This window comes from Acipenser ruthenus, chromosome 13 (genome assembly GCF_902713425.1).
Source record: "Acipenser ruthenus chromosome 13, fAciRut3.2 maternal haplotype, whole genome shotgun sequence".
Classification (NCBI taxonomy): Eukaryota; Metazoa; Chordata; class Actinopteri; order Acipenseriformes; family Acipenseridae; genus Acipenser; species Acipenser ruthenus.
Window position 1 is genome coordinate 3,660,345 of NC_081201.1, and position 24,060 is coordinate 3,684,404.

Genomic DNA, 24,060 nt, shown 5'->3' on the forward strand with positions numbered 1-24,060 from the left:
TTTACTTAGATTGCTCCAGTAAAAGACCAACTGTATAAATGGGGTAATTGTATGTAAAAAACAATGTGATATCTTGTAATAATTGTAAGTTTGAAAATGACAATATAATAAACTTTTTATTTTTTTTTATTTTTTATGAAGTAATTTCAGGGTAATTTAAGTGCGTCTCTCCAGAGCAATAAGCTAACCAATTGCTTTGCAAGCTCCACCCATATGACGTCACTCAGGTATTGCAGGGCACTGCAACGTTATAACTCCAGGGCTGCTTTCGTTTTCATAATCAGGGGTTTTCCGCAGACGTTTGAAGTTTGGGCAATTTCTGTTTTGCACTTAAGATTTTCATTGCGTGTTTAGCAGTTTTCTTCTCGCCTGGAATTTGTCTCTCTCGGTATCATGGCTTCCAGCATTAAGGCTCTGCAGCAGTGGTGTAAAATACAATGTGATGGCTACAGAGATGTGGCTATTACCAACATGACAACTTCTTTCAGGGATGGATTGGCTTTCTGTGCGCTTATCCACAAGCACAGAGCGTCGCTGATGTAAGAAACTCTTTGATGATAATACTTTTTCAGTCGCTACAGTGTTTGTCATAATTAAGCATTTAAAAATACCAAACGTCAAAACAAACTAAAAAAAGTGCCTGTATTTGTGAACTATGGCAAAAAGAAACTGTTAGTGATTTGATAGCAAGTTTTTTTTTTTTGTTGCATATTAATTTGTGTGGTTTACGCAACAGTAGACAAGGGTAAACATTGGGGGGGGGGGGGGGGGGGGGGGGGGGAACGACTGTGCGCATGTTCTAAAAATAACAACAACAACAACAACTAATAATAATAATAATAATAATAAAAAAAAACAACAAAAAACCAATGGCTTATTGTTTTCTTGGCATAAAGATTGAGGGTCGTGGTCAGACACCGTTGTCTCGTTTTTTGCTACCAGTGTAACTGTAATTAAGACGTAAAAGATTAGCATCTAACAAAGACGCTAGTACATAAGTCGTTTTCACGTTTGTGGTAAGTTTAGTTCAGTTTGAATACAGTTTAAGTAATTGTTTTGAGGTATCATGTCTGTGTTGTAAAGTTTGATATGTGGTTTGCGAATATAACTTTTAGTCAAGGATACTGAACATCTAATGAAGGGGAAACACTACTATCAACCGTGGACCGCTACCTTTCCCTCATCCCACCCCACCCCACCCCACCAACCCCTTAGTAGTAGGTTGTGGTTTCCCATTTTAGGTGAATTTTTTTTTCTCTACTTTTAGTGTAAAAAGTCTATTGTAAAGGTCACACTTTGTCACTTCCTGCACGTTATATAGATTGAGGGTTTTTTCAGTGTGCTATTTGGCAGAGTAGATTTTAAAAACCTGAATAAACAGTTGGCTGGGGTGTTCCAGGAAACTATTTGAAGATAAGAAGGGTAGTACATCTTCTAGATCTCTGTGCAGCCATAATGCCTGTTGTTTGTTTGAAACTGTACCTCATGACGAGAAATAAATGTCACTCGAAGCAAGAGATTGATGGGCTGTCTGTATTTGCAGTAGTTATGGATTATTATATGCTTCACCATACTTCTGTAATTGAACTTTGCTATGCATGGTGATTTGGGTTTTGTAGGAAGTTCTGTATCTGTTATTTAAAAAAAAAAAAAAAAAAAAATTGTACCGAGGACACAGTTAAGTTTAGATAACAAAACTATTTAAGGCATTTCCAGTTTTTTTCAAAATAATAAAATCACAGTGACCTTCAACTGTGATTGAAAAGTTGAGTTTATTTTTAATTTTTTTTAATCTTTTTTATAAAGACCTTCACAATTAATCATGCTCCTTGTCGACATACTGGGAGCAAATACCCTGGTTTCACATAGCTTAGTGCCCCATGTGATTGCCGTTGTTAATCTTGATTTGACCAGCATTGTTGTCTTGGGGAAACTTCATTAAAATAACACAGGACTAAAGACTTCCAAGTTGTGTAGAATTCGATTCAGAAGATATATACAGTATACGACAAAGTAAATGGTGCTGGAGGTCAGGGTTAGGGTCAATTCTTTTTTTGTCCATTCCAATTCCTTTTTAAAATCAATTCCCAATTCTAGTTCTCATTCCTCTTTAATCAATTCCAATTCCTTCAAAGGACTTGGAACTGTGGAATTGGAATTGACAATAAAAGGGACTGACTGCAACCCTACCTGAGGTACGGTATTTTTATGCCAAGGAAATGGGAGTACCCCTTGAGCCATTTAGACTGCTTTAATCTGTTTTATACATATGCACTTTAAGATTTCATGCCTCAAAGGGTAATGTATTTTATTGTGTCCTGTTTTCTTTCAGAGATTTTGATTCCCTCAATAAGGAGAACGTGTTCGAAAACAACAGTCTGGTAAGAAAGATTTATTGCATTCTACACAAATCCATTGACTGGAAGCATATTTTGGAAAGCCCTCTTCTCATCAGTTCTTAAGACTACTGATAAAATAACTGTAAGAGCAGACTTCTGTATGTGCCTTAGATTAGGCTTTATGGATCTTTTTTATAGTTCATTGTTTGTGCCTGATCTAGTCGTAATGTAAGATGGTACATTGCCTCCTACTAATCGTACAGTTTTACATTGGCCATTGAACTAAGGTATTTATAGAACAAAAAGAAAGTTGCTCACAATGGAGTTGGTCAGATGGCAAAATTATAACAAGTACAGCGACTCCAGGAAAAAAGCAGACTCATTTATAAAACAAACAAACAAAAAAAATTGTTGCCACAGAATCTGATGATATTGGTCAGAGGCCAGTGTAGCTTTCTTTCCACTGACCAAATCAATAATGTAGTAAATAACATTGCACATTAACATTTTAAACATGTTGCAGTTTAACATGTTTTCATTTGTATTGATACTAGTATGTGTATGACTTGGAAGTTGTGCTGATCATATTCATGACCATTGACCATTTTTCTCTTCGTTCATCAGTAATTGTGTTTGTAGCACCCTAGTATCATCAGCTCCTCTTACTCACTGTTGCTTTCCAACGGGAGACTTAAATTGCAGTTCTTTATGGCAGATACTTTTACTGTGTACACCAGTAACATAAAGTATTGCAATATATTTGTTTAGAGAGATGGGATTGTATTAAATTAAATACATGGGGAACTTTTTGGACAATTTTTTGTTTGTTTTTTGGGGTGGGTCTGCTTTTGATTTACTGATTCTTTATTTAAATCCTGTTTTTGGCCCACTAAAAGCACACATTTCTGGACAGGGAGAAGATCTATAACCACATATCAATTTGGAAAGAATGTACTGGGTCTGTGTTACTTCCAAGTGGGTTTTATAATTGTATGATATTTTATGTTTTATATTTGATCTTGCCTGGAGACAGCAATAGCAAAAAAAAGCTGTTGGACTAATATAAACATTTTCTCCTGAAGATTTTGTTTTGAACACATCAATTCACCTCATAAGTTACCTTTATTTCATAATTTGTTTAAATGAAAGGTTAAATTATTATTATTATTTTTTTTAATAAACTCTCCCGTCCCACGTATGTAGGAAGATTCCAGATACTGTTAGGGTTTTACAGGATGTTATTTGTCCTGAATTCTGCTTGGATAGTCTCAATAGTAAATTGTGTTTAGAATTTTTCTGCCATTGTTTTCCAATTATAGTGGGCTAAAATATTCCCCTTGATTATAACAGGACATTCAGTTTTAAACAATATCTCGCAACCAACCAGAAGACATTTAGCTGAATTATCTTTTAAAAGAACACGCTAGTTTACACAGACAATCCTATTTATATTCTATCTAGCGAAAAAAAGAAATATTGAATTAACTGGTTGGCCATTTATTCTCCGTAGAAAAGACTTTCTGAGTAAGTAATCGGTTCATAAAAACGCGCCAAACATACTGTTATGTGTAATTGGAAATATGTAAACTCACACTTTGAATGTGAACTCTGTCTTTAACCAGTTCATTGCAATCTTGGAGGGAAATTGAACTTGTGAATGAAATCAAAGAAGCCTGATGGCTGAGAATGGTGCAGTGAGTTGATGTTCCATTTTTATATAGTCCTTAAACTGCCTATCGCAAGTGTTTTGGTATTTTTTTAATGTATGGAAATGCGCAACCAATCCAGCTTGGAATTTGAAGTGAACAGTACTACCTGATTGCAGAGGAACGCTCTGAAGTGTATCATCAAAGTTACATACAAAACGATATTGAAACTGTGAAATATAACTGCTGATTTGGTAGATTGTGGAGCATTGTATGTCCCGACAGGACATCTGCAGTTATTTTGGTTTCATTTTAAAATATTTTGTTTAATAAATTGAGCTTCACTAGCCATGATGATCCAGGAAAAGGTTTAACTAGCATTTCCTAAGCTCAATTAAACAGTAGTGTGGTTTAGGCATTTTGTTGCTAATATACCAAACCGCCTGTATTAACTTTGAGTAAGTAGCGGGGTTCCGAACAGCATAGCGCTATACCTCCCCACATGTTGCTACAACTGTTTAAATAATGTACCTGTCATTTCTTTTCATTGTTAACATTCTGGCAACTTTCAAAGCTCTTTTCAGAAGGGCCGCTCTAGTGCACTGGGTTTGAGATCTGTTCTCTAAATCACTGCAGGTAGTGACGTGTAACGCTGTATGCTTTGGAACCCCTCCACTAACTCTTTAATGGAATGGAATCTACCACTGGAACTCATAGGAAAGATGGGAAGTGAGATTCCCATTGTGCTATTTTAATACATTGCTCATATGCATTTTAAACACTGTTATACTGTTAATTGCTTTAAAGTGTCATCACTTTGCCCTTCCATAAGTAGAACAGACAAATACTGTGTTTCCATCAACTGGTTCAAATGAACATTCTAGGATACTCCTACAATTTTGTTAGGACTTAATGCTTTCTTAATCGGCTATTTAACAGTACCTTGACTTTTATCTTTATAACTTCAATTAATTACAAATGCCAAAACCAAACCAGCTTGTAATCTGAAATACAGATCACTCCAGTTTATTATTATTGAGAGGAGGGTGGCTGTTCATATGAACCCTTTCAGTGACATTGTGTATGCTGTAACGCAATCTCTCTAAGTAGTTAAACAAGACAGTTCTGTGAAACTTAATCGACCAAGGTAAGCACATATTTAGAAATCATAAAGATTACAGGCTGTTGCATGTTGTATGCCATTAATAGAAGTGTTTGGTAGGGAGTTTATCATTGCATATATATTGAAAGAAGGTTATTTGATCTCTGTACAGCCCCCATCCTTTCTCCAGTTTTGCACAAGTTGGGCTTTGTACATAATAAGACCAATCTGTTATGTATTTTTTTTTTTTTACTGAAGCTGTTAAAGAATAAGAGAGGCTTTGTCCAACACTGTTCCATTGAAAGTCTCTGGGACAAATAGGCTTTCAGTTGCAACAGTATGCTCAACTGCTTTTTATTTCTTAAACTTCTGTAAAGAATCCTTGTCCTGACTGTGAAGCCATTTGTGCAGTAATACCACACATGCTATACAGATGAAGGCAGAAAAACAAATTGTATTTACGTTTTGGCCTAATACAGCAAGAGGACACAAATAGAAAATGTTTCCGCTGCCTCCATGAAAACCGCATGTCTGACTCTGCTGTCATTAGGGAAAACTTTACAAGCGAACCGTGATCTCTGACCTCCTGCAGTGACAAACCAGTTGCAACACCCGTTGACTTCCCTTTAAAATGATCTGGAATGTCGTTTAGGTTTAACACGTGCAAGCAGAACTGTAAAACGCTGTCTGACTGACTCGCAGGGGAAATGCTGGGAAAAGCACCATCTTTCCACTTTGCATGTTGTGATGTTCTAACAAATCTCGAGGTGGATTGTACTAGTCTCAAACGATGTTACACCACTTGGAAATATTTTTTTCCAGTGTTTTAGTAGTGAAAATAGCATCAGCATTTGTGTTTTAATGCCCTTATAAATACCCATACGTTTAACATCTTGGTGGGAGTCTGGCTTGGCCAGTGTGGTTGTTTCTGCTAAAATTAGAATTCCAACTTGGAGCACATTTAGGTTAATAAATTACTTGCTGAATGTGTCCATACTTCACTGTGGAGTTTAACCAGTGCTGCTAATTTACATGAGCTGTAGAACTGGCTAGCCACTCTTTCCAGCTGAGGTTTGTTTTTCGTTGAAGAACAATGTGAAGTAGCCAAACTCTCTGCCAGCATCTACTGTAACTAGTCTGTGGATAAATTGATTGATTCAATGATCCTTTACTTTGAATGGTCTCCTGATTTATTAGCAGGAAAGTCATCTCAGCTAGACCGGGCCTAGTGCCCCAATTTGTTATGTTGTCACTTTATATATAATATAATTGGACAGGACTTTAAAACTAACCTTTTACAGCTGTTGAGAACAATTCATTTAAATGCTAGGAATGCTGTGTAATCCAGGATCCAGTGGAATAAAACTTTCATGCTGCGGGAAGCACAAACAAGGCAGTTGCGAAACATATAGTTGTGCAATGTTCATGTTTACACTGACTTATGTTAAAAGGGGGCTCTGTCCTGTTGCTAATTTCCTCATTCAGTAGCAGACAGTGCAGAGCTTTTGTTTCAGAACTACGCCTCGCCATCCTACCCACATTTTGAGCTGCATTTCACTGCAGAAAAAAGCATGTTGTCCATAGCTTGTTGGGAAACATACTATTGAAGTATAAGTGAGTGTGTGTGTGTGTGTGTGTGTGTTGTAGTCAAAAGTTAACATACCCCAATGGAAATTTATAATTTCCAGAAATTTCTCGAAAACAATGAATTTTAGGGAAAATATATTGTAACAAAAGTTTTGCTTTTGTGAATGAGGAAAAAAAAATTACATGAAATAGATTATTTATTTCGGCAATGATTTTTGCAAAACTCCAAAAATCTAATTAAAAAGTATTCATACCCTTTGATGCTATGATAATATTGCCAACAAGGTGCTAGAAATCTCAATATGATAATGCTGTATAGTAGGTGAACATTCTTAGAGTATAAAAGGGTTAGGCATAGGATGATTGCTGTCATTACCAATAAGTCAGTATGGGGGAAAAAGTAAAGAACTATCTGAATACTTTAGGCAGAAAATGGTACTGCTGTACAGAATTGTATAATAGTTCACAGTAGTTTATTTGTATGAATTCCCAGCCATTTATGGATGTGTCGGCAAATGTTACTAATCCGCATTCTTCCGTGTGTTTTTTACATAGGCTGCACTGTTCCAGGTGCTGCTTGTGTTTCAAACACAGTTCTCTGTTACAAAAACTATTGTATATCCTATTTCCCGATCAATGTACTTGTTTCCATAGAACTCCGAACCCCACATGTGTAAATTCAAATCATCCTGCTTCTCAAAGTAAACCCCAGGGTTACACTGCTGACCTGTAAATCTCCTTTTAAAAGTCCACCAATTTCAAAACAATGACCCATTGCCAGCTCATTTATTTTCTTTTTCCAGGCTGACAATTGGAATAAAGTCTGCTATTCGTATATACACCTCTGCTCTCCGTGTGGGTCCACTTTATTTATTTGTTTTTTGGAATCGATTCAGTTGCTGTCTTTATATGGTGGGGTAATTCAGAATTAACAGAAAACTGGAGCATTAAACATGATGGTGATGATGATTACAGAAATAAGTTTTTTTTATAAGTTTCAAAAAGGTGCAGAAAGTTTTCTTTCTTTTTGTTGGTTGACATTTTTCTTAAATGTGGCCATGCTACTTTCATGATGTTTTGTAGTTGTCGGTTCAAAGCATATCAGTGAGCAGAAATTTAACAGTAGAAGTTCTGACCAATTCTTCATTCATGCAGTTGAAAAAAAAAAAATTGAATGAAATACAAATTACTAGTAATGTGAAAGAGTATCATGGAAGAGCCCCCATCTGAAATAACCTTCAACCAAAGGTTTTTAAAAAAAAAAAATTTTTATGTACCGTACACAGCAACACTGGTATCTTTTCTTATCAGTTTTTGACCTTGGATTCTAATCTTTTTTTCATATTAAAACAGCAAAACCTATGTTCCTAACCACTCTTAACTATGGATAATATCACCGTTGTTATCGCTTTGTATACTTGTTGGTAATAACCAGCATTTAAATGCAGAAATATATGGACCAACCTGCAGCAGAATTTAATCTGAGAATTTTTTATTTTTTTCCCCCAGGCTTTCCGTGTGGCTGAGGAGAAGCTGGGGATCCCAGCATTGCTGGATGCAGAGGATATGGTTGCATTGAGGATTCCAGATAGACTTAGTATCCTCACCTACGTATCCCAGTATTACAACTGTTTCCATGGTCGCTCACCCAGTAAGTCTAGCGTTCAGGTATTGATTCTCCACATCACACCCTAATCTTTGCTGTATTCTCTCATGGGTCAGAATCCACAGTCTGTACATGATGTACACCAGGGAGAATTGCCTGCCACTATTACTTTAAATGGAAACCGACCTCGCTTTAAATACTCAAGGGAAAAATCCACAGATCTTTACAAGGATCTGTTCATTAGGAAACTGCTTGCTAAGCCAGTTCTTTACTGAAGCAAACAACTGGAAAGTCATTATCTGGCCAGCCTAATGCTTTCCTAATTAATTGAGTTTTGTTTAAAGAGCTTTTCTGCTTCCTTCCAGAATCTAAAAAAAAAGATGTTGGGATGCTGTAAAGAATTAAAGTAACGGGCAGGCCCCCCATCATTATCATCAAAGTCTGTAGACAAACTAATGAGGTCTTTCACATCATTTATTTGTTGCAAACTAGAAAGTTCAAAAGAAATCTCCTTAGGTTTGTAAAAAGGACTCCTGTTTTATTTTCCTTTGCTGTAAAAAGGACTCCTGGTTTATTTTTCATTGCTGCAAATCAGTCACTGTTGGACGTTCCAAAAAACAAAATCGAATGTTATACACTGTATGTAGATTATTCTAAAATACTATTTTAAGCTTTGACTAGCCACAGTTTTCTGCACAATAGCCATGCCCGTCACTAAAAAGCCTCTGCAGCTGTGTATCAGGATATGGGTTGAAAAGGGGTCATAAGATGTTTGCGCTATGAAATTCCAAACAAAAATGCTTGTTTTTCTTGGTTACAACTGTCACCAGCTGTTTAGTAAATCGAGCTTGAGTCTGAGCAAAAACAGACCGTGTAAAATATGTTGGCTGTGTTAACGCTAACTTGGTATCAAGAAAGTAGACGTTTGGGATTTTGAGCTCAGTGTAAAGGCAAGCTTGTATTGACTGCCTCTCTGACAGCATGCCAGATTTGTCAATGAGAATTTACTGTAAGAGGGTGTGTTCTTACCGGAACCTGACTGTGCCTGATAAACTTGAAGGCAGGCCTAGTGACAGATTTAAATAATGAGATATCAAGTTCTGTGTTTGAGAGCTTGGAGACAATGCTATTCCATTAACATCTTCCAAGAGGGTTGAATTATAATTTATTTCCATCACTAAAATGTACATTTACTTTCAGTTGGAGGTCTGGCTGGTATTAAACGACCAACTGAGGATTCCAAGGAAGAGCCAGCTGGAAAGAAACATCTTCCAGTGATGGCAAAACAATCCTCCACTAAACAAACAAAAGAGACAGAGAACCCCCCCGCCATCATCACCACCGCTTCCTCCAAACCAGCACCGGCTACAGCAAAAGCAGCCGAACCAGTAAGGAGACCTCACATCTTGCTGATTTCGAGAAAGCCCCCTATTCAGCACTCCTCGCGTTCTCAGGCTTCATGGCATGAGTGGGGCTAATAAACATTTACTTGTGTGCAATTTACATTTGCACATTGAATGAATGAATGAATAAAAACACCTCTTGTTATCCCTGCTATTAGGAGAGATAAACCAACACTTACCTCAGTCTTAATTGTTCCTGATAGGCACACATTTGCCTGAGCCAGCTTTGGTGAAGAGTTTTTAAATGAATTATTCAAATAAAATAAAATAACACAAGCATGCACACTGTTGCCACAATTGCCCATGCCACTACAACTGTGTTATGACAATATGATACTAGGCTTAATTAAAGTATTGAGAACAATGAGGGAAACGGACGACATCTAATGTACTGTAAATACAGCTGTAAACAATACACACTTCCATTGTGTTTTCAGACTTACTGTAGAAAAATAAATACTTGGTTCTTTTACTGGTAGAAAACACTACCTTCATTTTACAATAACAGGATTTGAGAGAGGGGCTTGTTTTAACCAGGTGAATTGTTTGTATTTGCAAAGGAGACCTGGTTAAGAAGCCTTACAAAAGCTGCAGCATACTAATAAATCATGTAAGAGACCATTTACAAGATTAAAACGATAAATACTAGAATACAAATGATATACTGAGAGAATCCCATTGAGAAAATCCCACTAATGCTTTTGTATTATGCATAACTAAATGTATCGACGGAGACAGTCTGTTTCCTTTTTGCTGTACAACTAAAAGGCAGGGGTTTGAAATGTCTTCCCAGTGAATCTCTTGCTCTTGGTGTTTTGCCTTTTACATTATGTTTCACTTTTAGCTCTTTAGTTCCCTCTAGTGTACATTTTAAACTGTCCAGAGTGAGTCCCAAGACCCCAAGATAAAAACCTTTGATTAAGAATTTAGACTTTTGACCAGTAGATGTTAGATGAGGAGAAGGAGGAGGAGGCTGATCACAGTTAATGATCTAGCAGTTGCACTGAAAACTTTCATTGAGTGATTATTTTGTTTGATTTGTTGAATGTACAGTATCAAATCCTCAATAACAGGATTTGCATGTACATGAGGGATTATTTCGAGCCCAGGTGCAAGTTACAGAGTCACACGTTAAATACATGTTTCCTTTTTAGAAGAAAGTTTTGGTGGAAAGCACAAACAAAACCGGCAGCCTTAGCAGTACCTGTGCTGTGTGCAAGAACCATGTTCACTTGGTACAGCGACACCTGGTGGATGGGAAGCTGTATCACAGAAACTGCTTCAGGTGAGTCACTTTCTGTAAATGGAACAACTTTATTAGAAAGGTTACAAACGAGAGGAGGCCATTGGGCCCATCTTATTAAAACCTTGAACTACTGTAAGTGTGTGTGTGTGTGTGTGTGTGTGTCTATATATATATATATATATATATATATATATATATATACCTTTATATATTATACATTTTAGAAGGATGTTGCTTTATAGGTTTTAAGGCATTAAGCTTAAAAAAATAAAAAAATAAACGGGGTAACAAATATGTCTGGTTTCTTTTCAAGGACAACTTGCTGAATTTTGGATTTCTGTTTTTACTATTAACAGGTGCAAGCAATGCTCAAATATCCTCCTTTCAGGAACATACAAACCAGGACCAGAATCTGGAACCTTTATCTGTACCACTCACCAGCACAACCAAAACAAGAGTACGCCCAGTCCTGCAGGTTTTACAAGAGGGGGGACCTACAACAACAGCACTGCTGTCCCAGCAAAAACTGGACTGACCTCTGTGGCTGCCAGAAACCAAAGCCCTGCAGTAACCCTCCCTACATCGAGTGTAACAACCACCGTTAGTTATAATGTCAAACCCAGCGTGGTGACAACTCCAACCAAACCATGGACCCCAACAGCAGAGAAGACACAGATGTCCAGGGAAAAATTCTTCCAGTCCAGCCATGTGACTCCCATTAACCATCCAACGAACAGCTTGTCTGCTGTGAATGTGGTGATGCCTGGTAAACCTGCATCCTCACTGCAGACTGGAAATGATAAAGACAAGGCCCGGTCCTTTTTAACACAGAAACTGCCATTGGAAGGGAACAGTAATAACAACAACCATACACCATTGACACCTGCAAGCTCTGGAGTGGTCAAATCAACGGAGTCGCAGTTCACCAGCAGGTGTGTATTTAATGGAGAAAATGCCTGAACTGTGTATCTTTTCTGTTAATTTTTACCCTTTTATATTAGATACTGAAATATGTGGGGATCCTCAATCACCCCCCTAGACGATGACAGAAAAAGCAATGGATTGAGGGCCCAGTTCAACGATCTTTTTAGCTGGCAGTCGAGGAAAATATCTGTTTATGCAGTTTATGGAGATAATGTGGAGATTTGTTTTGTTTGGTCATCCATTCGCTCTGTCAATTTTCTGCATGAACTTTCCTTCAGTGTTTGCCTCCAGCTAATAATTTAATTAAATCAGGCCATTGGTGAAGTAGATATAGGAAATAATTAGTGCAGCTTATTTAAAATTACTTTTTTTTTTTTTTTTTGGATCTGTGACAAAAATGAAAAAAAAAGAAAGTTGTGTGAACTTTTCTCCCGTGCAAGAGTTTTGTATTTGTATATCATAGTGGACACAAGTTAAAAATGTGGTTTCCCTCCCAATTCCTAGTAAATAGTCTCCGATAAAAGCTCTAAATGTTTTTTTTTTTATCAGGAACTCAGTTATATTTTTTTTGGGAAAAAAAGGCAACAAACAAAGGTGGTGACATTTTTGGTGAAAAGCACTTCCGCTGCCTCCAATTTAAAATAAAGGGGCTGTTTATTTGGATACGTCTGCAGTTCGTCCCATCCACGTCGTGTGCAGTATCGATCGGTTACAACCATCTATCCTCAGTTTTTAATGGATTGCTTTTTTAAAAGATTTTTTTTGCAGCCCGATTCCCAGCTGAACTATTCAAATAAATGTTTTAGTATTTTGCTCTATAAACCCTATCAATAGCACTCCTGAATCTAGAAGACAAAAATCCATCGCTGTGAAAATAAATGGTTACTTTTAACAAAAAAAAAAACAACTGAGTGTAGCTGTATAATACTTGAAGAACAGTTTAATTACAAGCCCATGTTTTACACTTCCGAAAAACAATACGGACAGCAACATAACATGGGTTTATGTTTATTTATTACATCAATACCCGGGATGTAGTCGGGGCATTGCAAGGCAGTGATGGATTAAGAGCATCAAAGTATGTCTGGCCACCTAGGGAGGGAAAAGTTACAGACTGGATTACTTTTTGCTCCATGTTACAACAGCAGGGATGCACGGTAACATAGCATTGTTTCCTTTACACTTGAGAGAGTAAACCTGCTCTGAATATCCTTTAATACCAGCAATCCTACCTTTTGAGCATCAGATTGTTCTTGTCTAGATTATCAGCTGCTAATGGAGCTTTAATACCTATTTAATGCGTTACTGTTGTTGTCTGCATGTAACATCTTATTTTTAAGTGCTAAGTGGACTGGTGTCACTGAATCTTTGCCAGTGTAAGACTTTAAATGATTTAAATATAGAAATCCCCTTCATTCCTAAAAACTAAAATCAATGTACTGTAGTAACCATTCGCTAGGGAATATCCTTAAGCCTTATTGACTTACTGTTTTCTATCCTTTTGGTTTAGTCGTACAATCAAGATTCAAGGGCTTTGTGCTTTTTTAGTACACTTTCTATTTTATTTGAAATTGAACATCAACTGTTACGGACAGACTGATACTGTAAAATGACTGCCATACCTGTATATATGGTTTCTATTATATAAATGCCTATTAAGCCGTGGATGCACTTTGGAGTTTTACTGGCTGTGTTGTTTGCCAAGCAAAGATCCATTTTCTGTTACAGATTTGGTAATAAGACATCTGAAGCAGATGTCTCCAGTTGGAAAAAAGGCAATAAAAGCTCAGGAACAAGTGGGCTGAGACCAGACAGGACAGCGTCACTGAAGATCAGCGGGTCTTCTGGACTTCATGATCCTTCCAAGAAGGGTAATTTTTTTTTGTTGGTTTCTAATCAAATCAAATCGGAGTACAGTATATCTTACTCAACACCTGAAAAAATATACAGGATTAAGAAAGAGAAATCCACGGAAAACTACAAACTGCTCTAGTAGTATAGGAAAAATAACACTGTCAGATATGCTTATTTGTATTTATTTTTGTGTTTCAAGAAACTGAAACTATTAAATTAGCTATCCTCTGGTAGTCTTTCTGTAAAGTTACTTGTGTATTTTGACCAATGTAGCTTTGTCCTTGACAATATGAAAAGACAAAAAAGGGTAATTGATTCAGTGGAGGCTATAGCTCTTGCTCTAAGTATATTTGCAGTCTATATGTTGCAAAATAGTTGTCTACACATTGCATCATCTCCATGCTAAAACTACAGCAAATGACATGCATCCTGTTTCACAATATTTAATTTAACATTGGATTCCAGATTCTCTTTGGAACACTGATACCAGCACAACAGAATCCCCAGCAGATTGGAGATCCAAACTGAAACCTGTGTCAAAGGGACCTGGTATTAGCCAGTAAGTGTTTAAATGTTGCACAGTTCCCTGTTCCCACTTTATTATTATTTGTTTATTTTAGCAGACACCTTCATCCAAGGCGACTTACAGAGACTAGGGCGTGTGAACTATACATCAGCTGCAGAGTCACTTATAACTACGTCTCACCCGAAAGACGGAGCACAAGGAGGTTAAGTGACTTGCTCGGAGTCACACAATGAGTCAGTGGCTGAGGTGGGATTTGAACCAGGGACTTCCTGGTTACAAGCCCATTTCTTTAACCACTGGAGCACACAGCCTCACTTCTTGTAGCAAGCACTGGAGAAACTGAGACAAAGTGCATGATGACTTTTTGCATGTAAACCACACTACTTGCCTTTTAGACCTCTTACATGAACAGACTTTTTTTTTTTTAACTTGGTTCTCTAGCCTGCTTTGACACCCCCCTCCCCTCACGGATATCTCTGTAATGACTAACTGGCTGAGCATGCAAGCATTGTCCCCCTCCCACAAGATTACCAAGGAGTGGAGCGCCTGAACCTGTCCCCAAAACCAGTAGGAAATACTAACACTGAGTTTCCCTGAAGTTCCTACTCGTCCTATGTCTTTTCTTTTGAACCTGTAATATATTTTTTCAAAAAATTGTTCATTTTGTCCCCCCCCCCCCCCCCTCCAGGAACACAGAGGTTAAAGACAAACCATCTACTTCATTCACCTCTAAAGTTAAAGAAGACGTTCCCTCCAAACCGAGACCCTTTGGTGCTTCATTCAGTCCAACAGTCAGACCTGCATCTGAGGATGTCTCCTTGGCCAGTGCTGAATCTGTGCCTTCTACTCCCAGCACTGATTGTAATGAAGATAAATCTTCACCCAAGCAGACCAGCAATGGGACTGGTACCAACAGTAAGTGGTCCTTCATCCCAGCTACAGGAGTGTTAGGATACTTGACTCTTGCCTACCTTGATTATCTAGCAGGTAATGACCACTGTGCTAATTAATTTGTGCAGGTGTCACCTGAGCAAAGGGACTTGAGAGTTGTCAGACACAGACAGGATCAAATTCCTGCAAATCCATGGTAACGTTCTCTACAAGTTTAGTTCTGTCATGTTTTTGTCTCTGGCAATTTGTGTTGGCATCTCTCTGTAGGTGCAGCACTAATGACATGAGGGGCACCCCACTTACCGTCCTCTTTTTCTCAATGCCTAAAGCTATTCCTTTGACATTTTTGCTGACATTTGTGAAAAGTCATGTTCTCTTTTGGAGGCAAGTCAGTAGGGACGGTGGCAAGACTCCAGGATCTGAACAAATAAACAAGCCTGGAAATCAGCCAGGTTGTCCTTGAGACACAAAACCAAGCGGGGTTAATAGGATTGTTGAACTCGGTCAACACCAACTCCTTTTAGACTGCTTAGCTGTTTTATTGGCAGTGTATCCGATTTTGTAGGCAACATTTACAGTTAACAGTCTTAAAGTGAAGAGAGAGATTTCTACCGCCATTGCAGTTTGAAAACCTTGTTGCTTTGTAAATATACTTTAATGTAAAAAAAAAAAAAAAAAAAGAAAAGTTGTCTTGTTGCACAGTTTTAGGCTAGACGCCATTAAACTTAACTATGCAAAACTAGTACTTCCTATTCAGGTTCTTGTGTTTTGGGTCTGCTGCTGCTTCTTTGGTAATGAAATGTTTCGGTAGGCATGCGCTGTTGAGTGCGCCATCTAGTGGCAGGTCAAGTGTTGGGGGGGAATCGTCAATGCATTTAATCCTATTCAGTTCTGTTTTCTTTACATTATTATTGACACTGTTTTTAGTGAACAGAGACGTGGATTTCTCAAAGAGTCCATCTGATAAGGACATCTCCAGCTCTGAAGTGACTTCAGCAAAGGTGAACATTTGTTGAACCAATAAACTTAAATATACAGTTTCTGAACTTCTGAACTAAATATTTTAAATAAAGGTGTGGTTTATGGTCATTCCAAATTTGATGTTGGTTTGTATTAATGCGTAGTGAACATTATGTAGCATTATACAATTGAATCATTTATTGAATTTCCATATTAATGCAAAGCATGACAAACATCTCGTCATCATAAGGTTTGTTTTATTTTTAAATAAAGGTGAATAAAATATTTTCTTATCGTCTCTTTTTAAAAAAAAATGGAACAAGCTCACTGTCTGCTCCTTGCTCTGTTGTCTCTTTGTCTCCGTCCCAGCCGGGCTACATCCCTGAGGAGGAGATCCAGGAGGAGTTGAAAGGTATCGAGGCTCAGCTGAATGAACTGGAGAAGAAGGGGGTGGAGATGGAGAAGGATCTCCGCAGCTGTGAGGGAGGTGAGTGCAGAGCAGCTTGCAGTATCAAAACACACTGACTGAAGCTGACAAAGGCAAAGATGAGTCTTAAATTCAAGGTGGACTTTCACATGCATTCCCACACACACGCACACCCACACACACACGCACACCCACACACACGCACACACTCCAAAGCCTTGCGTTACCTTGTTCTGTCACAGTTTAATGTGTAGAATGTATTGGACACTGGGCTGAGTGATCTTACCTTGAACACATGCATTACTTCTAATGTAATTTGATACGAATGCAATTTTTAGGACACCTGATTTCCCCTTGAGATTCCTGTCCCAGTAATACATTGCATTTATATATATATATATATATATATATATATATATATAATTTCTTTTTTTTGGTCTGTTGGTTGATGGGACGGGCAGTTTTGCTTCTCATTCTCAATATGCAATGCAGAAGCTGGGGTAGAAGGGGCTTGATTGGGGTTCCAATGCCGCCCGAAGGGGTGTGACCCAAAAAATGTTCAATTTATTAAAGCCCAAACCAAATGAGCTGTGTGGTGAGCTGCGCACTGAAACTGCTTCCTTTTCTGATAGCCTCCTCTCTCTCCAAGGGATTGAGGTGCAGGATGGAAATAGACTTTTGTGCCGACTGTAGTGGCCATCTGGAAAGGCACTCTGATTGTTCCTTTGTTGATGACCTTGAAAAGAAAACAGTAACAGTGAAGATCATTTTTTTTTTATTTTTTTTTTATCGTCGTCTTGCCTAGTTTCTGTGTTTTAGGTCAATTTCGACTTGAATAAAAACATGTAATACATGTTATTATTCCAGATAATGTTATTGGTACATATACTCCTGTTGGCTGTGACAGTAGAAAAAACTAATTGTGTTATATTCTCTATTAAATTTGATAAGCAGATCTCCAAAAAGTGTGTTTTTACTTAAACATGTTTTGTTATTTGCATCCACTTGGCTTTTTTCTTTCAAAACAAATGATATGTGGCAGCATGGAAGTGAATTACTTTTTTGTCTGTTTCAGATGAAAGTGAAGAGGTTTTGATGGTGGACTGGTTCAAGTTGATCCGACAAAAACAACTGCTGATGAGAAGAGAATCGGAGCTGGTTTACATGTAAGAATCTGTCTAAAGAACTCCTGTGAGGGAGACGAAATCTAAAGAAAATATATCTGGAAAATGTCTTGCTGGATGTCAAAGGGATGTTTTATTAAATTAATGTATTGTCTGAATACCTATCGGGTCAGTGTCTTCATGTTTAGTTTCTGTGTTTTAAGTTATTATTTGAACTCCCAGACGAGGTTCCTTGATTTATTCCTTGAAATATTTCTTTCTCTCCAACATGGATTTTGCTAGTAAACAATCTGTGCTTGTAAATAAAATCTTTAAATAATATTGGTCCCTCCTGAAGTAACACCAGAGTACACAATTAGACTGTTCTTTGAATCTTTGTTGTCATGCCTGAAGCAAATGCGGTCCTCATTGTGTGTGTTGATTCTGTAGCATGCAGGTCTGTTCCCTGGTGCTGGAATGTGCTTCAAATCCTGTTTGCTGGTTAAATGTGTAAAATAACGGCTTTCCTAATTCTTCACATTCTCCTGCCATTCTCTCAGATCAAAGACGCAGGATTTGGAGGGCCAGCAGCCTGGTGTGGAGGGGGAGCTGAGGAGGCTGATGGAGAAACCAGGTAAGATTAGAACTGTGTTTGCTTGCACCAGAATGGAACATAGCAAGCTATACTGACAGTCTTTAAAAAAAAAAAAAAATATATATAATATATATATATAATCTATCATATTCCTTCCAATTTAAGACACACTTTTTAAACAATTTTTTTCTTCTCAAAAATAGCCTGCGTCTTAAATTCGAGTACAGTATAGTAAAAAATCGTCAACACAAGCAGTCACGTCGCTGACTGCCGAGTAAAAAGGCGAACAAAAACGTTACTGTCCGATCTCGAATCATCAGTGACATACAGGCAGCCATTTTCAAAGGAGTGTCATTAGCTTCCTGAGGAATTCGAAGAGAAGCTTTTACAATTTCAGTGTTTCTAACAAACAGTACCAACTTGGACAGATCGGAAATGCTGATCAGACCCCCGTATTTTTCAACATGCCAAGCAATACCACAGTTTACAAATTGGGAGAAAAACATGTGTGAGTAATCATGACTGGAAATGAGAAGCAGCACATCACTGTAATGCTCTGTGCGATAGCAGACAGCCGCAAACTGTCTCCATATGCGTAATTGAGGTTGTGTCTTTGTAAATGCATATTTAATCAATGTTTTATTTTTTTCCTCAAATTGAGGGTGGGAAATTTGGGCTGTCTTAAATTCGAAGAAGTACGGTATTCAATTAGTCTGCAACCATTACTTTCATTTTTAGGATGTCGGTGGCAGAGTGTTGGTTTAATATTCTTATTCGCTAAAATAAGAGGATGTTCGAATTGGGTAGTTATAAGGGTTCAATTTATGCTTTGGGTCATTGCATGTTTAGTTGGCATAGCAAGAAGAAAAATGTTTCTCCTGAAATGTTGTTTCTACCTGGTGGTATTGGCCTTTTTTCATTATGGGGGATGCAAAGAAGGTCACACTTGGATCTAGCCATATCTTGACCTAATGAAGACATTTTTCAGTGATATTTTCACGATAACACCTGCTTGACTGTTTAGTTGAATGTTATGTCCTTTGGAACCACTTTTCTGATTTTGTTTTCCCAGAATACTACAAACCATGTTTTTTAAAGTAACTTTTACCCTGCAGAACACCTGAAGACTGAAGCAGACCGAAAACGGGAAGAGGAACTCATGTTGAAGCTTGTAGACATTGTTAATGATAGAAATGCTATTATTGATGGTCTGGATGAAGACAGACTCAGGTGTGTAGGGTGTTCTGGAGCTTGGAATTGCCATGGTCTGCATAGAGTTTTTATTTATTTTAATTATGGCAAGCATGTACGTGAACATAGGATCGTGCTAAAACAACTTCCTTTCTGTTTGAATGTGCGAGTAGTGCTGCATTATAAAAGCTTCAATAAAGACATTACAGCTGCCTGGCCTAGTTTTTAAATTACACCCCTCCTGTGGGTATTTGTTTGATATTAAGTGTTCATCTGTTCTTCATCTCACTTGTGCCTTTGTGTCTGTGTCTGTTGATTTTATAAGGAAAAAATGTATCTATGGCAACTAACTAACAATTAACTAGATTTCTTAATTTGATTCTCTAAGGTACAATTTAAAAAATAATTAACTTTAATTACAGCACTATATTTAACAAGGAGGCAATCATTGATGTGTTGAATTCACAATACAAATGCTGTTTTGCTAAAAGTTTATGTATTTTTTTTTTTTTATTATTTTGTAGGGAAGAGGAGGAAGACCAAGAGATGAACGAAATGATGCAAAAACTTGGTAAATCATTATTTTATGTTTCATTTTGCAAATGAAAAACTCTAACCATGAGCTCTTACTCTTTGTAAGTAATTGGGTCTGTACGTTAGGTACAGAAATCTTTTAAAAGATAAATAAATGCAAGTGTTGGCACATTGGGTTCTAAGTTTTTAGAGGTTGTCTTTTTTGTACGGAGGTGGATTGTGACACGTTTGCCTTGTTTACTGTATTTGATGTGCAGATTGGTATACTGTGTTTTTAAAATGCAAATTTACAAAGACTTCTCCAACACACTGACTCTTTTTTTTTTTAAACAGAAATAAAGAAAGGCAACATAGAAAAAAAGAAATCCTCTCCGCTTACCAAAATCTTTAGACGGAAAAGTAAACGCAACCCAGAGGAAACCATAAAGAACTAAAGCCCGGAGAAACTCTTCACTCCATCGTGATACTCCACTCTTCATGAGCATTCTCATACTGAAAGCAGCCTTAGAGAGGTGATACACCAGTCTTTGTGTTCCTGAAACATCAGTGCCAAAACTAAATGTAATGTAGTCGTCTTCTTCTTCTTCTTCTTCTTCTTCTTCGACCAATCTTTATTTAATATAGCGCCTTTCATAGTGGACCACCATCACAAAGTGCTTTACAAGATGCAGTAACAACAAGAACATCCATAATACTTTAAATACAATGATAGCTATTGTTACTGAACTATATGAAAACTGTCTTCTGAATTCAGTCATTTTTAATTTAAAATGCAATCATCAGATCACAAATGCATAAATAACATTTATTTCATAAATGTGTTTAAATTTTATTAAAAGTAATTTACTTTGTCAAACTTTGGGTGCTACAGTTTTCATGGCCAAAAAACCAAAAAGCTTCTGGTCACACAGTGCTAATCGCTGCTTTTCATAACATGTTTAAGATAATTGAGTTAAATTACAAGGATCACAATTGTTATAATAAAAACAAATACACATATATAAAACTGAATTAAATTCATATGTAAATTGAAATGTTGCTGGGGTGCCGTACAATTTTTTTGGTTGATTCCTGATGCTTTGTCACTTTGCAGACGTTCACAAATGAAAGTCTTTGTGTAATGTGTACAAACTTAGTATTTTCTTAATTACTTGTGCACTTTATTTAAGACACTCTTGCTTCGTTCGATCGAAGAAAAATGAAATTATATTCTCCAGTCAACATTAAAAGAAAAAATAAAAAATAAATAAAAAATCTTATAAACTTTAATTTTTGAAATGTCCGCTGTAGCAATAAGGTTTATAGCCCCTTGCTGAACAAATTCAAGTTCACCTGAGTATAGAAGTGTGATTTCATATTGGATCATATAGTCGTGAAAGAGCTACTGGAGTATTATTCCTACTGTATAGTAAGAGTGGATGTATTTTAGTGATCTGTATACTTTTCGGCTTTGAGACTGTGTCCAGTTTTGTAATTCTGTCTAGAAATAGCACTGATAAGCTACTGAAAAGCCAGAAGGTGGCAGTGTAACTGCTAATAAGAAATATTCCTAAACTTACGAAATCAGGTTATAGTTTGTGTGTTTCTTATATATATATATATATATATATATATATTATATAATCATTTTTTATTTTAATTCAGTAAAAACTGTTGTTTTAGCCCTGCTTGAATGGTGCTCTTTTTAACCTAATGGAAATAATTTGGAGGGGGGAGGGGGGCACCTGGCTTTGGTTTAGGGTATATTAACATATACAGCAATATCCTACCTCAGCCACTGACTCATTGTGTGACCCTGAGCAAGTCACTTAACCTTCTTGTGCTCCGTGTTTCGGGTGAGACGTAGTTGTAACTGACTCTGCATGCTGATGTTCACACACCCGAGTCTCTGTAAGTCGCCTTGGATAAAGGCGTCTGCTAAATAACAAATAATAATAATAATAATCAGGCAGTTCAAATTTAAATTTTCACACTTTTAGGTGCCGTGCTTGCAGAGTATCCTCATAATAACAAACGCTTTGTGATTTTAAAAAAAAGTGAACTCTCAAATCTCCAATTTTCCCTTTTTTAAATGTTTTATATCATTGTGTTTTTATAAGAATGAAAGTGTAAGAATGCAGTATTGTAAATGGAAACAGAAATATGTTAGTGGTTGTACAATACAGAAAACTAGGATCCATGTGTGTGTGTGTTTCATTCATTTGTATTTTGTTTTCAATCTAATAAGGGTTTACTTGGTTTTGTGTCATTTTTGCATCTAATGGGTAATTGTCATGATGTGCTTGTCGATTTCTGTACGTACAAGTTGGATAATGATTTTGAACTGAAAATGCTTGCGAATCATCATATGATATCTAAACTTGGCTGTTTAATTATAGGTTGATCTTTCTGTTTTAAAAAAAAAATTAAAAAAAACAATTTATGAATATGCTATTTTGTATTTACCGTGACTTTTCTATCATTTTTTCTTTTGTAAACCTGCCTGCCTATTTGAAATGTTGGGTGGTTGTTTGGTGGAAGTTCTGCTTTTACAATAAAACTTGCCACAAAGCTACTAGCAAGTGGAGAGCTGGGTTTATGCATGCTTTCTGTTGAATGCAATACAAGCCGACCACAAACCTAATAATAAATACTAATTTACATGGACTTTTCCTAAATGTACAGACCGGTGGAGTGGAGGCACCAAAAAGAGCCACGTGTTTCATGTGTTCAGATGTGAAGATAATTAGGACCTCTGCCTGCTCCCCCCTTGGCCGCATGGCTAGACTGCCTCCTGTATCAAAAATGCATCAAGACTTGCCCCAGCAACAGCAGAGGCCTGAGCTGATTGCTGCTGTCATTTTAAAATATTTATTCAAGTCCTTGCATCTTGGTAGCTCTCTTGTTTTAAACAGTCCATTTGGAAGTCAGGCCTGCAGAGCGCTGGTTTTTAACCATCGATGATTTGTTAAATAAGGGATTGGGATTCAGAGCTCCAGTGTGTTTTAAACAGCCAGCAGATGGCACTGATGTCTGTAAAGCTTTGCCACCTTGCATGAAAACAAATGCTGCAACTTCCAAATTGCTTGTCATCAGATGTGGAAACACTCCTGCAAGAACAGGGCAGATTTTTGTCAGAAATGTGTGCATATATTTAGTTTTATTAAGAATATTATTGATAATGAGGCGGTTCTTGGTATTTAAATGTCCAGCTGACATGGAGAATGAAAAGTACCAGCAGCGCTCTCTGTCATCATAGCACATATTTTAATTTTGGTCCCATTCGTCACCTTTTAGTATTAAATTCAACTGCAGCTCTGACCAGAATCCAATTTTATCCAGAAAAGAGCCAACCACCATTTGTGTTGCTCATGAACTAGTATGAAAACATTCTTTGTTTGTGTACACCAGCGTAAAATTACAAAGCTTGAACTGGTGCAATTCTGTGTCTTGCAAGGAGGCTGCTAACGAATAAGTGTTTTATTCTCTAGCTGTGATATAGGCTGGTCCCTTCAGAGCCCAGTCCATTGATTAATTCTGTGTAGGGAGGATTCAAGTATTGTGCCCGACCAAGCTTTCACTAGCATGACACTTGCTTCTGTCTCTTATTAATCCCTCACCTTTAATTAGAGCTGCATTACTTAAAGCTTTTGAAGATAATAGATGAGGAATATGGAGAACAATTCCTAGGACTTTGCTCAACTGTATACTACTCTCTCTGAAATGCAGGGGGGGGGGGCGGTGTTAATGTCAGGGGGTGTCTAACACATGGCTGTTACAGGAGTAGGGTCTGTTTTGTAGAGCTTCTGGTGACCAAACGGGCATTCTCAAACAAACATGACTACACGCATTAATAATCACAAGTACTGTAAAGCGTTCATCCTGCAAATGTGTGATGTTTAGAATTAAATCTTTGGGGATTGTGCGCTTGTAACCTGCCCAAGTGTTGAACCTTCCACTTCAGAGATGAGATGAAAGCTATCATTACATTTTCAGATTGTTGCATTTAAGATATTGTGTATGATTCTGGTTTTGATAATTGTCTGGAAGAGTGTAATTCAGCAGTCAGTACCCCAGTTGTGATGCTCTGTCAGGTACCTACAAGAGCTCAAAAGAAACTGAAACTCGTACATCAGTAGTGTACATC

The 24,060-nt window shown here is 37.3% G+C and overlaps 1 protein-coding gene across 2 annotated transcripts; it reads left to right on the forward strand.

The window, feature by feature from the left end:
* The first annotated feature begins 202 nt into the window (after nucleotides 1-202).
* LOC117417807 (MICAL-like protein 2) lies at nucleotides 203-22,488 on the forward strand. 2 transcript variants are annotated; one of them, XM_059035460.1, is made up of 16 exons: nucleotides 203-539; nucleotides 2,333-2,381; nucleotides 8,184-8,325; nucleotides 9,481-9,668; nucleotides 10,841-10,968; nucleotides 11,286-11,861; nucleotides 13,582-13,724; nucleotides 14,173-14,266; nucleotides 14,922-15,148; nucleotides 16,052-16,125; nucleotides 16,454-16,571; nucleotides 17,587-17,677; nucleotides 18,175-18,248; nucleotides 19,325-19,439; nucleotides 19,925-19,971; nucleotides 20,268-22,488. In XM_059035460.1, exons 1-16 carry the CDS (start codon nucleotides 394-396, stop codon nucleotides 20,366-20,368), a joined length of 2,313 nt encoding a protein of 770 aa, XP_058891443.1. In that variant the 5' UTR covers nucleotides 203-393; the 3' UTR covers nucleotides 20,369-22,488. The 2 variants fall into 2 exon arrangements, with proteins under 2 accessions (XP_058891443.1, XP_033886027.3); XM_034030136.3 differs by having other exon boundaries at nucleotides 204-539; nucleotides 10,838-10,968.
* The last annotated feature ends 1,572 nt before the right edge of the window (nucleotides 22,489-24,060 follow it).